General features: G+C 41.4%; 1 protein-coding gene and 1 long non-coding RNA gene across 2 annotated transcripts in view; both read left to right on the forward strand.

Annotated features, from left to right (window-relative positions):
• Positions 1-4,685: 4,685 nt before the first annotated feature.
• LOC125312582 overlaps positions 4,686-14,118 on the forward strand; it is a 31,193-nt gene continuing 21,760 nt past the window's right edge. The window contains exon 1 of the long non-coding RNA XR_007196621.1: positions 4,686-4,856. This is a non-coding gene — a long non-coding RNA (uncharacterized LOC125312582). The remainder of the gene's footprint in view (positions 4,857-14,118) is intronic.
• Positions 4,957-9,442, forward strand: LOC115734109 (serine/threonine-protein kinase Nek6-like). Its single transcript, XM_030664696.2, has 13 exons — positions 4,957-5,216; positions 5,493-5,559; positions 6,022-6,087; positions 6,204-6,250; positions 6,608-6,653; positions 6,739-6,819; positions 6,901-6,943; positions 7,034-7,083; positions 7,251-7,332; positions 7,442-7,491; positions 7,603-7,676; positions 7,767-7,818; positions 7,910-9,442. The coding sequence occupies exons 1-13, from the start codon at positions 5,098-5,100 to the stop codon at positions 9,125-9,127; spliced, it is 1,995 nt and encodes a 664-aa protein (XP_030520556.2). The 5' UTR covers positions 4,957-5,097; the 3' UTR covers positions 9,128-9,442.

Genomic DNA, 14,118 nt, shown 5'->3' on the forward strand with positions numbered 1-14,118 from the left:
AAAAAAAAAATAAATAAATAAAAATTATGCGTTTTAAAATTAAATTTCATGATTTCATCGATTCATCACGAGGGAACAGTCGAGTTGATAAAAGCGATTGTGATTTCATATCTCTGTCTAGCCGGAAACATCGATCGGCTAAATATCTTTCGCCAAATTAGTTCTTCGATTTTATTAAGAAGGGATGGGCCTAATGGCAATTCCGGACAAGAGGGTCAATAGATCACAAAGAATGGATACGCTTCGACTGAATTTAATTGATGGCGAAGCACAAAACACTTTGTCGGAGTTTGATTAACAACCAAGTAAGATGATAGATAGATGCGACACTAGAATTTAATCGACGACAAAGTATTTAAAACTACATACAAAGCGGAGGAATTGAAAGGTACGGGAATGTAAAATTGCGGAAAAGATAAATTGCGGGAGGTAAAAAACGTTGAGTTTTGTCATTGATTGAAGAGGATTTACAAAGAGTACACTTGGGTATTTATAACCCTTACACGCGGTAGTTACACATAACGGTTACCAATTTAGAAAGACAAATAACTCGTTTTCAATGGTTACTAGAACGACGACACAAACGTATAAGACATAACCAACCAACTGTTATTTTCGAACAACTCCCTTTCGATGATTATTAGAAGCTACTTCACAAACGGCTAAGACATAATCGACCAACGGTTATCTTCACATTGATCGTTTACCTCCGATACCAAGAAATTTCAAGACTCTTGTCGATAGCTTCACGTTAAATATCCGAACTATCTTATCCATAAGTGGTTGTTGTTGTCGGCGTCAATCCTGGTTTGCTCCCCGATAGGGCATGTTCCCAATGGATTTCATCGAAGTTAACCGAAATTACCACGTTCGGCATCTCCCATTTTTATTCTTCCACATAACTGACAAAGAACGCCTTTCTTTTCTATCAACTTCCCATCAAAGTCACGCCATCTTCTATAGCTTCGGTATTGGTTAATTTTGGGTGTCGACAATCTCAGAACTAGAGGTATCAATATGGGTATTTGACCCGCTTTTTAACCCACTTCTATTCACTTTGGTCACATATGGATTCAGCAGATTTAAAAAATGAGTCAAATATGGATTTAGGCTTATAAAGCCTATTCAAATATGGGTTTCAACTCAAATCAATTTTTGATCTATTTTCAACCCATTTTTGGTCCATGGCCTGCAGCTTCCCAAGCATCACTTATAAATGAGCCTCAATTATATTAGTTATATTTTTATATTTTATTTTTTCATAAGTAAAAATATAAAAAAAAAATAAAATTGAAAAACGTAAAAACTGTTTTGGAACGCTGTCGCTGCCAATCGCCGCCTACCATCTCCGATAGCTACCGTCGCCGCAGACCACCGTCGCCCAGGCAGCTCAGTGAGCTTACTCCTCGACCCTCGGAAAAAGTTGCATTGTCCACTTTGTTCTTGCTCTCACTTGACATCCCTATCGAGGCAGGTGTGAACTCGGGGAACCCTCCACCTTCGCCGCCAATCGTCGAGCGGCCAATGCCTGAATGTCTTGCCTCGTCGTGGAGCATGTTAAATCATGTAACTCCACCGGAGCTCGCATCGAGCTGCTACTGCCGTTGTTGTAGAGCTGAGAAAGGCTAGTGAGGGTAGAGCGAGGAAGCTCGCATCGTGGTGAGTGCTTGCGTTGTCATTTGCTGGTGGTGCGCGCATTGCACTCCAAGCTGCATAATGCCACTCGAAGAAACTGCAAGATTACAAAGTCGAGGTTCTTCGTATTAAGGCCGAGGCATCTCAAAAGTGCTAAAACATGATGACTTGAGTGCCATAACTTTTTTTCGATCATTTGAATACCGTAACTTTTTTTTTCAAACACTTAAGTGGCATATACCTTTTCAATCGGTCACTTGAGTGCCATAACTTTTTTTTAAAACGTTCACCGTAAGTGCTATGCCACGTAGGATTTACAACACTTGGGGTGAATGTTTTAAAAAAATATTTATCACTTAGTAAATAAAATGCCATCTCGGGCTTCCGCTATTTCTATTCGAACGTTTTTTTAGAAGTTATGACACTCAAATGATCGAAAAAAAGTTATGACGATCAAGTGAGTGCCGCACGAAAGTTATAGTACTTGTGTTATACTTATTCCCTTGAAACGCAAAGTTTTTAATTCATTCTCGACTCCACCTTGTCGGTATGCAAAAGCTCTTTCGTTTGTTAAGCAAATGACTAGCATGCTCTTGCTCGTCGCCCAATAACAAAAATGAAAAAAAAATGGGCAACATTATTTCTACCCCCATTTTGGTTAAAACACTCCTACTTTCAGTTATCTTACCGAAATGACCTCCTCTCTCTCTTCAATTTACTTTACTTTTTTTTTTATCAAGCTAATACACAAAATTGCCTTTATTTCTATCATGTGTCTCATTAATTTCACAATAGAAATGCTTGTGTATCAACATATCAATTTACCTTATCTTCTTATTATTTTGCCTAGAGAATATTGTGAATTCTAATTTATGGTCTCACATTTTCATTCATAAGAAATTTTTGTTTATAACAGCTTATGAACACATAATTAAGTGACTTTTTTCGAACAGTGTGTGAGTGAAACTATATTGTGAAGTTGAAATTTGAATTTAATTATTTAACCGATCTTGATAAAAGGGGAAAAGAAAATTGATCAAAATATGAAAAAGGTTAATTTGTTAAAAGTGTGATGAAATGTCAATCATATTTATATTCAAACCATACGTAAATAATAAAAAAGGATAAACGCACAAATGAAAAACATGAAATTTCTTGCTGTTTAACTCCTATTATGAAGGAAGTAGTTAACATCGATTGTGTATTCAATCGCATAGCAAATGGATCAAAACTTTAGAACATGCTTAAAAGATTTCCCCTAACTTGAAAGTGCAAAATGTGTAAATAAATTTTCAACGCCATCTTGTAATCCATGTTAAGATATAAAAAGCTTAAAAAAAAGCACAAATTTGTGATGCTTAACGTTAGAAACCAATAAATTTATTCTGTAAAATCACGCACAAGGTCAAAAATCTGCTAGATAGTTAGATTGAGTTATAATTTTCAACTTTGAAATAAAGTTTTGACAAATAGGCAGTTAATTGGGTGTTCATTAGCCATTATAACTAGAAATTTCTGACCTTCTATATAACTTTTAGAACTGAAAAAATGTGACGGTCAATTAAAAATAACGATCTTCTCTAGGCGAAGTGATAACATGATGAATGATGAGATAATATTTTTTGGAGGGTAATTAACGGTTATATTATGAAAATGATAATTTAAGAGAGATAGAAATAAATGCAGTTATATTGGTTAAGATGATAAAAAAGAAATAATGCATTGAAAAGAGAGAATGGTATTTAAGCTTATTGATTGATTAAAAAAAACAGGCTCTCAATCAAAATGGGAGTGGAAATAGCGCGGCCCGAAAAAATTATGCTTTTTGAGAATTCTTGCATAAGCTATTTTCGAGCTGTCCTATGGTCTTATCCAAAGCAGGTCGTCTTATGTTTCCTGTCACACCCCCTACCTAATTGGTTGAGCCAAATCGTCGCTGAAAAGAAGAAGACAAAAAAAAAAAAAAGGGAAAAGAAAAGATTAATTTTTTGGACACTCACCTGCTAAATTATCAAGCCTACCCACTCAAAAAAGAGGCTCGTTATAACAGCCACCAACCAACAAGAAGAATAAAATAAAATAAAATAAAGACAAAATTATTCTTCTTCGCATCAAAATTTGCCATCCCCAAAACACAAAATCAATCATCATTACACCCGCAGATGCCGTTTGATTATTACAATAGCTTTCTCCCCCACTTTTTTATTTTTAGGTGGGTCAGTGGTTGAGTGACTCCAAGAAATACACTTTTAAAAATAATGCTAGTGCCGACCATAAATTACTCTTAAAATAGATGTTCATAAAAATATTAGAATTTGCGCAATTAATCTGAAGGTGTGGAAATCCTCCGCTTCGATATTCAAAATCATCCGATTTTAAATCCTAAAAAGCTGCACGTTAAAACCGTTCTTGATCGAGGTTGCCTGCATTAAAAAGGTCTAAACTTGATGGGGAGCTTGTGTCACGGGCCGACGGATTCTCGATCACGGAATAGCCCGTGCGGCTCCCGATAAGTCGAAAACGCCAAGCTAGTCCTCATTCTTTAGTTGTTCTTAAGAACAGTAAGGCGAATAACTTCCCCGTATTAAATCGTAGTACGCCCACTTAAGCTCGAGTGTCTAGTCCATCGAGCAAGATGAGTTGAAAACTTTAGTCGCAACGATTGGTTTTTGGCCTATCATAGCCTCATTTAGAGAGCGGCATTAGCTCCCTATCATTTTGTATACTAAATGTCAATCTCGCCTTTGGAGCTCCCGAGGGTAATGTTTATTTTAACCTAGAATTCCTAGTACAAATTACCCCGAAGTTATTCGCCTTATTATTCTTAGAAACAACTAAATAAGGAGGGTTGGCCTGGCGTCCTCTGCTCCCCAAGGGCCTTTATGGGCTATTCCGCGGCAAAGGATCTGTCGGCCCGTGATATTTACATGCTTTTATGTCCGAAATATTAAAAAGGAATGGAAAAAAAAAGCCCATTTAATAAATATATTTAATACAGGAATGACATATATCTAACTTCATCATTTAATAAAGTTAATTCAATAAATTCTCTTCTTCTTTGAGGCCAAAACCAGACGGGAGAAACTTTCTCGGAAGATCTTCCACCCGCAAAATACGGACAAGGAGTGTACAGGACCTACAGGTACAGTTAGGCGCTAATGATGGCGACCTCGCACCTTCGTGCTGCCAAAACATTCCCTGTGCGTGCTTCAAGAGAGAGAGTCAGTCCATTTCCGTGAATCTGCAATTGCAAGCGAAGCTTCTCTCTCTTCTCTCTCTCTCTCTCTCTCTCTTCGCTATAAGAGAGCTCTCGGCTCTGCACACTCCCATTTGTTTCAGTAGCTGGTCTGGTAGGAGCGCGGGGTTCTTTGCTCGAACCGGAGCTTCGGTTCCTTCGCCGGGAAGTAGCAGATCTGCGACCGGAGCCGGAAACCGTCGAGGTCGAGGACTGAAATCGAGCCCATGGAGTCGGAGAACAGTGACGCCAGCTCGAAAATGGAGGCGTACGAGGTGATCGAGCAGATTGGGAGAGGAGCATTTGGATCGGCCTTCCTCGTCCTCCATAAATTGGAGAAGAAGAAGTAAGTCTACCTCCTCTTTTGTTCAATTTCGGCATTGTTGCCGTTCGAGAATGTACGGGCAAATTCATCGGAAAAAGCACGGCGATTTGAAGAGGTCAAGTTTGCTGAGCACGCGCAATTTTCAGTTAGGCTCGTTTGTCTGTGGCGCTAATATCGACAATTTGACGAAATCCTCAGTCCCCTGTTTAATTTGTAGTAGCATGGCGTCGAACACGAGCGTAAGGTCTTAACTTCGAGTTTCATCGGTCGGTTTTTCGCATTTTTGTCTCTCCGCAGGTACGTGCTGAAGAAAATTCGCCTGGCCAAGCAAACAGATAAGTTCAAACGCACAGCACACCAGGAGGTTACTTTCTTTTCTGATAAATATGGGTTTTTCAGTGTAGAAATGGAGTCAGCTGCACATGTTTCTGCATTACATTGTTTCCGACTGGTTGACTCATTGATTAGTGTAGAGCGTTCTGATATGAGATTCATTCCTTCTGCTCTGTTCGGATGCTGTGCTGTCTTTCTGAGTCCGTACGTGCCTGGAACTCATTTCCTTTATTGACCCTAGGTGTCGGTTCCAAGGACATTCAAAGACTTAAGCTGAACATGATGTGGAACAGAGCTATTCTTATTGCAATTTTGGTCTTGCAAGATGTTTTAAGTATCAGAAGCTTTTTGTCCGCATTCTTTATTTGGCATTGAAGTCTTCATGTACATTCAAGCGAACTGGGCTTTCTATTCTCCTCTAGCGATGAAATTTCTCGCTGTTTGTGTTTCCAATGCTAATTGGTGAGAATTTTGCTTCTACGTAAACATGCAGATGGAGTTGATTGCGAAACTACACAATCCGTACATCGTGGAGTTCAAAGATGCATGGGTGGATAAGGTGAACATCACATTTAGACATGTCACTCCGTGAGATTGCTTTTAATGTGACATTTCTTTTTTAGGTCAAATTATGACATTGATGTTGAATCTCACTATGTTTTGCTCGGTAAACAGGGAAACTGTATATGCATCATCATTGGTTACTGTGAAGGAGGGGACATGTAAGTACATGTAAAACTCACATTATTGACTATTGACAAGTTAGAATGCTGGATGAGTAGAGTTCTGATAGTATGACATTATCACATTATAGATGGAGTGGAACATACTATTAGCAATTGCAATGATGCATGTCGCTGCAAAACATACATATAAGATGCGATGGAAGACATTATTGAGTAGGAAATGATTTAAAAGCATCTTCTCGATTTATTGAAAGAATCAGATAACGCTGACTTCTCCTGCTATAGCTAATATTCATTTTTCAGTGGGTAAGCATTAAATTTTTCAATATTTTCTTCTAAATGCTTGGCACAAGTAACTGATCTAGGGGAGACCCCTTTTTTGGGCACAATCAGGGCTGAGATTATAAGGAAGGCCAGGGGGATATTTTTTTCCGAGGAGGTAATTAGTTGTATCTTAAGTGGTTTCTTCTCGCGATAACCCATAGTCCGTACTCATTCCTTGCATTTGATCTTTTTATGTGCAGAAACTCTGCAAATGGTTAACGCAGTTGTTGTTAGCTGTGGACTACCTGCACTCAAACCGTGTACTACACAGAGATCTTAAAGTAAGGTTTCGTACTTCTGATACTTTGAAATCAGAAACAGCTGTTGTTTGTGTGAACATGACCCAAGCCCTCTGATTTCAGTGTTCCAACATATTCCTTACTAAGGACAATGACATCCGGCTAGGTATGTAGACCTAAACTCCATCTTCTGACTGATTGATCATCCCTGCTTTAAATATCATTATTACTTAAAGCAGTGTAAGTCACTGTGCAGGTGATTTTGGGCTTGCAAAGCTACTTGGCACAGAAGATCTCGCTTCATCGGTATGAAACTGTTTATATCTATAAGATCTTTAATCTCAATGATCGGTCCTGCGGGCAGTGCTTCTATGGGTTACGTGTCTGTATACGTCATACAAAGTTATCATCGGTTCCAAGTACATTTGTGAGTTGACTTCATGTCAACCTATCTTCGTCTTGGCATTATACAGGTTGTTGGCACTCCCAACTACATGTGTCCTGAGCTCCTGGCAGATATTCCTTACGGTTACAAGTCTGACATATGGTCACTTGGTAAGCCAATAACTTAAATCCAGCACCGCTCATCAAAAGGATTGTTTGAACTTCTTTTATTACATATTTATGCTTTGACGAGCGAGAGAGAAACTTGGTGCTTTTCTAGGTTGCTGCATGTTTGAAATAGCTGCTCACCACCCTGCATTTAGAGCCTCTGTGAGTTCAACTCAACTTCAAATACATTTCATGCATGCCCCGTTGCTACCGTTATATCTGGACTAGTATCTATGTGGCACTACCCCTTAGAACGTGAACTTTTCTAAATAGGATATGGCTGGACTCATCAACAAAATAAACAGATCTTCCATCTCACCCCTTCCTATTGGGTATTCATCCTCACTGTAAGTAGCTTCTCCAAGACCACCACATTTGAAGCAGTTATCTGACAGTTTATTAAAAAAAAACTGTAGCGCTTACGGTACATTTTGCAGGAAGCAAATAATCAAGAGCATGCTGAGAAAGAATCCAGAGCATAGACCAACAGTAATCCAACTTAATCCAACTTACCTATGCTTTTGTAAGATTTGTGGATTTTCGTTGACCTACTCTAATGCCCCTGACCATGAATTTTCAGGCTGCAGAGCTGCTAAGGCATCCTCATTTGCAGCGATACCTTCTTCGGTGCAACAATGCTGCCCCCGTCTTTCTTCCCATAAAGCCCATAAACAACTCGAAGGATAAAAGTGGGAGAAGATTATCATCTGGGAAGCCAAAGGCAGGGAAAGACCACATAGACAAGGAGATAGAAGTAGAAGCCTTAAGCCACTCTGAGCATGTTGAAGCTAATGGAAACATGAGACGGGTTGCTGTGGTAACTGCTGGCAAAGCGACATCCACAGCTAGCACAGAAGATTATCTTGAAACCAAGATGGTTGATCCAACCAGCTATACAATTGAAGTATCAACCTCTTTTGATGGTTCAAAAGATAGTTCTGCTGATTCTGACATGACTCTTTCCAATGGAGAAGGAGGAACTGATTCTAAGCTTGTAAAGGAACAAACTTCAACGGAAGTCACCTCCGAGATCAACTCTGAGGGCGCATTGCCTTCTCTGGATGGAGGAGGAGGAGGAGAAGAAGCTATGAAGTATGTTCAAGAATACAAGAAGGTTGATGTCAGTGATAGCATCATGCAGGCTCAGGAAATAGCACACGCTCAAGAGATAGTTTGCAACCAGAAGGACAAGGAAGACTGTCAATCAAATATTAAGGCAGAAAAGAGCAGCGAGGTGCAAATGCCAAATGAAGTCCACTACAAAAATGATGCAGTTCATGAGAATGGTACTCCCTCATCGAGGATCCTCAATACTAGTGACGGAAAAGATAGAGATCCCACATGTAGTTCTGACAAATTAGAAAACTTCACCGACCTGGAAGGTGCTACTGTGGACAATTTATCATCTGGTAATAAGACGAACCTAGGTAATGGAGTAAAGGCAAAACAAGATGATGTCACCTGTTCCACACAAACTGAGGCTGATGATGCTCTGGTTGTGAACCACACACCACTTGACACCTCTTCCTTGAGCACGCATGCTGCTGCACGCGGAGAAGAAACCAAGATCAACTGGGAAATTCCAAGTCAACATAGAGCTGATGCTCTAGAATCTCTGCTCGAGCTATGTGCACAGCTACTTAAACAGGATAAGATTGATGAGCTCACCGGTGTTCTGAGACCATTCGGAGGAGAAGCCGTGTCATCGAAAGAGACAGCTATCTGGTTGACGAAGAGCCTCATGTCTTCACATAAATTTACTGGAGGAAACTTACCTCAGCAAGATGATTGTGAATAATCTATCCGCCGAACTTTTCTTGTACATGCATGTACTTTTCAAGGGTGCTCTTTCGCTAAAATCCATGAGGACTCTTAGCATTGATTATTTCATCCCCTGTACATTCATTTGAGTGTAAGTATGAGAAGCGTCTTTCTTGAAGTAGTGTTTCTTGGAACAGCGGTGGAGCTGAAGGAGACGCATTCTTTGTTGATTTTACGGATTCAGTTGCCCTCTGTTTGCAAGAGGAAGTTGTCATTTAAATGATAGTTGGAGTGATAAGTTATGTGCAAGAAATATGATTGTCTGCCTGATGAGCCCCTTTCAGGGTCTTGTACAATTTCTTCATATACTGCATTTTTGCACAGGAAAGTCTTCTAGGCTATCAACCGATTGTACTATTTTCTTCTTGATGTTGTTGCATGGATTGTCAGGGTTAGATCCCTCTCTAGGTCGAGAGGGGCCAGGTGATATCTTAAATTCCCATGCCTCTTCCTAGTGAATCTCTGCATAGATGTCCTTTATGCACACTATTTCGGAGGGCCATGGCCAATGCATCCTAAGTATCTCTTTTCTGCTGAATACATTGCTCTGGCTCATGCATTATTTGTTCGGAAGCTCAGTTTTTTTTTTTAAGATCCTATCCTCAAAGGTTAGCCTCTCTCATTCGTTTGTATATACATGTGATTATGTTAAGATTGGGCTAAATTCATTCGCAGTGACTGGCTGCGTTTGACGTAGAAAGGTCGACACCAGAATTGGTATCATGCAACGACCAGCCACTCCATTTGAAAAGGCTCGATAAAATCCTTTATTGATGTGCGACGCCCATGTATGAAATGGAAAGATAACAAATCAAGAGACAGGACTTTAATCAAAGGAGGGAGATATTCTGAAAAGTCGGTCCGTTGAAGAACTTGAACAAGAATGCTCACAAGACCCTTATTCACTCTCTTTGCCGGAAGACTTCTCTCTTCCAGAACTATCCCTTCCCTACTTCCCACTCGTTATTTCTCTCATATTCCGCCATTCCGGCGCTCTGAAGTCCCTCACTGCAAATAATAGGCAAAGAAAGACACGACGGAGGCGCCCACCAGAGAGCCGAAGACGGGCAACGCCGTGGAGGCTCCGCTGGATGGGCCCGGGGCCGGAGCCAGGGAGGCATCGGAGGCTAGGACGGCGCTCATTGAGGCAGCAGCAATGAGGACGGCACAGGAGATCTTCTTCATGTCCATTTTCTTGAGAATTGCAAGCCTTTTTTTTTTTTTTCTGGAGACGAAGAACAGATATGTCTTATCTTCTTCTTCTTCTCCTTATTGCTTTTTTTTTTTTTTGGCTGTCCTGAGGATGGGATGTGGAGGTCAAGAGGAATTTATAGGGGAGTGTTGAGGCCATTTTTAGGCTAAAAGCAGTTGAAAATGTGCAATGAAAATCGTGGTACGTGGTTGGTTTCGCATGGCGTGAGGGGAAAGTTGGCGGGATTTGGTAATCGTTAATGGTTGTGGAGGAGTCGGTGACGCACTAATGTCTCTCCAACGTTAGAATGGCTCTTTCTTGTAGAGAAACAAGAGGTGAACTGTTATACAAATAGAAATAATATATTTAATAATATTTGTTCTGATTGATTTTCGTATACCACAAATTCGAAATGACGTATAAATTTTGATATTGGAGGAGAAGAAACAGAAAGAATTTGGAACAATAATGGGTTAGTTAAGTTGATTCAGTTGATCGTTAGAACGAAATACCATTTTTATTATAGGAAAAATTATCTAAAAAGTCATAAATTTATTGCATTTTTGCTAATTTAATTATGAACTTTATTAGTTTTATCAATTAAGTCATACACATTTTCACGTTTTGTCAATCTTCCAGGTGAGGTTGTCCGTCGTCCGTCGTCCATCGCCGGCCATAGGTGAGGGCCGCTAACCCCTACCTGGTCTAGGAAAGGATGTCGCGGCCCTCACCAGCCATGGGATAAGACTTTTGTGCCCTCTCCGATCACTGGTGAGGGCATTGGACCCTTGCCCGGATCTAGGCGAGGGTCGAGATGCCCTCACCTGCACATTTGTAATAAGAACACAAAGAAATGATACAAAATAAAAAAAAAATTTAATATCCACGTCAGAGTCGGTTGTGCCACGTATGACGATCGGCGTCCACGTCAGCAATATCCTATCAGTAATCGGCGGAAAGACTCGGTTAGCAAAACGTAAAAGTTTTATGACTCAATTGGCAAAAGCGTGAAAGTTTTATGACTGAATTGGCAAAAGCGCGTAAAGCTTTAGGATTTTTTGGACAATTTTCTAGGATATTGTATGAAGGGGCGCAAAAAGCATATGGAAGTAAATGTTGTTCCAAAAGGTGCGGGATGGCGTAGAGGTTCTAAATTGTGGACCAATAGGACAATTTTGTTCTTCGAAATCAACAGTCCCGTTCGCTTTGTTACGTTCATAAAATAGATCAAAGAAAAGGGCCGAAACAAAAAAATTATCCGCGACTTTCTTCTTCCTTTCTCCGCCATTACCTCTCGATGTTCCACCTTCCGCCATTCCCTCGCCATCTATATTAATTACCAGCTGGGCCAAAAGCGAGTGTCCATCTGCAGCTGCAACGGACAATCAAGACGCAGCAGTGACTGTGTACCCTCCTCCTCTCTTGGACAGTTGGGCCCTCCCTTTTATCCATCTCTCAATCTTCAGCTTGCTTTGTGAAGCGGCAATGGCGACCCATCAAAGTCTCCATTATCCTGAAGCCACCGCCTGGGACGGAGCGAGGTGGTCCCCTGCACTTCCTTTTTAATTCTTGGCGAAGAAGGCATGAACACGAAGCGAAAAAGAGTCAGCATTTGATTCCGATGCACTAACTGCTCGAAGCGCATGCGGTTCCAACGTCCCCTCCAGAACTGATTGCGCCGTTTCCACTTTCCAGAGCCTGTATAAATGCAGCAGGAATCGGACCTAACTCAACATCTGTCCCCCAGAAAGGTCGATGGCAGTCTCCGGGGGTCAACGCACGAGAGGTGGGATCGCGATGCTCGCGGTGGCAATGGTGGCGGCGTGGTTGTGCGGAGCCATTCAGGCGCAGGAGCTAGCGGCAGCTCCATTACCTCAGCTGGATACGGGGGCGGCCGGGCCTCATTCGCCGCTTCAGGATGCTTTTGTCTGCCTCTTGCTCTCTGCTGCTCTTCTCATTGTTTTGCTCCACTGAACTACATCCTCCACTCTCTGTTTTTCATAAATACACACGATATGATGTGATGTGATATGATATGATATTTTTGTCATATGTTATGATCAGTAGTTCCGGATCGGTGGTATGATATTGTAATAGAAACCGGGTCGATTAGCATCGTCCTGATATATAAAATTTCTTTCATACATTGTCTTACTTCAATATCATTCCCACTCATTAGATTCCCCTTCCTTTTGGTTAAGCTAGAGTTTCTGAATTCTCACATGTTACTTTTGGCAGCTTAAGAATTTATTGGCTCCATTACAGTTACTACTAACATGAAACTGGATACTGGTTGATGCATTGGTTGAAAAGAAAATTAAAAAAGAAAAAATCAAGAGAAAAGCGGGGCCCATCTTGAGCCCACTGGGCTCAACTTCGGAATGGCCTCCCCCATAGGCCCAATGGACCCACCGACCGTTCCCCCCAAATAGGCGAACTCTCCCCACACACGTGTCGCAATCGCAGCGGCCGCTGTGTACCGACAGAAATTGAGAGTCGCACGCAATCGTTCATCACCCCCTCAACGGCCTTGTAGTGCTTTTTCGCGTAAATCTAGCTGTTAAGTGAACGTTGGCGAATAATGTGTCTCCGCCTTCATCTGCTACGGCGAGGCCCACGCGCCTCTTCTCGCGCCTATAAATGGCGATCTCCTTCCGCTTGATCTACCACAATCACAGACCTCCAGCTCCGCGACCCTTCTAGTTCTCTGCAGCTTTACAAGCTCCGGCCGTTCGAAAGCTTCTCGCTCGTGATCCGCTCATCTGATTTTACTCGTTCAGCAATGGCAGCAGCAGGAGTGAGAAGCTTCGGGTCGTTCGTGGTCGCTTTCGTGGCGGCGGTCCTCCTCAAGGCCGTGGCCGCCTCTGCTCAGGAACCCGCGATGGCGCCGGCCCAGGCGCCGATGGAGTCCGGAGCTGCGTTCGTTACGGCCTCGTTCGCGGTCATCGGATCTTCGGTCGCGCTGTCTGTTCTCGCTCTGCTCAAGTACTGAGGGTCGTTTTGGTATTTTCATTTTGGAGTATGCACCATGACAGTGTGGCTATGTAATACAGGGGAGAGCGATGGAGGGGTGATTTGTTTGGGTGGGGGTTCATTGGATTGATTCTTTGCGATCATCGTTTATTTTTTATTATACATGATATATATATTTATTCACATTGCGATTGCTATGCAAAATCAAAATATAATTCCAACATGAAATTAAAGCTAATATTATTCATAGTCGTTTCATTCCTTTCGCTTAGCGAAATCACAATGTGCTCCCAATTGATTTCCCAGAGTCAATTCTCAAGATGGACCGACAAATTTCAACTTGCCGTAGCCAATGTTCAATTTTTTTTTTTAGTTGGCCTTGTAAGAATTGTATGTCAATTTATCTGAGAATCGTTTTGCATTTGCGGAGAGAAGTGAGAATCTTATTTGCTAGCCAGTATTAGACATACTGACGGCAGCCGAAGTCTTTTCCGGAGACCCATTTGATCAAATCTGCGCGCATTCACTGAATCTCGGCATAGTGAAAAAGTTTCGGCATGTTTTAAGCCATACTTTAAGGAATCGAACTCAAATCATTCAAGTGAAAAAGGGTCCTAAATGTAACTTTCCACCGATCGTGCTTTACTTTTTCTTTACTTTTTTTTATGTTTAAGCTTTCTTTAGTACGTGTGCGGGGAGCTGCTCCCATCAAGAAGCAGAGAATAGACGTGAGGTGAGTCATACAGTAAAACACATTATATTCGGCAAGGACAAGCAGCCTGTCAAAAGACGACGGGTCAACA

The sequence above is a fragment of the Rhodamnia argentea genome, chromosome 10, assembly GCF_020921035.1.
Source record: "Rhodamnia argentea isolate NSW1041297 chromosome 10, ASM2092103v1, whole genome shotgun sequence".
Taxonomy (NCBI): Eukaryota; Viridiplantae; Streptophyta; class Magnoliopsida; order Myrtales; family Myrtaceae; genus Rhodamnia; species Rhodamnia argentea.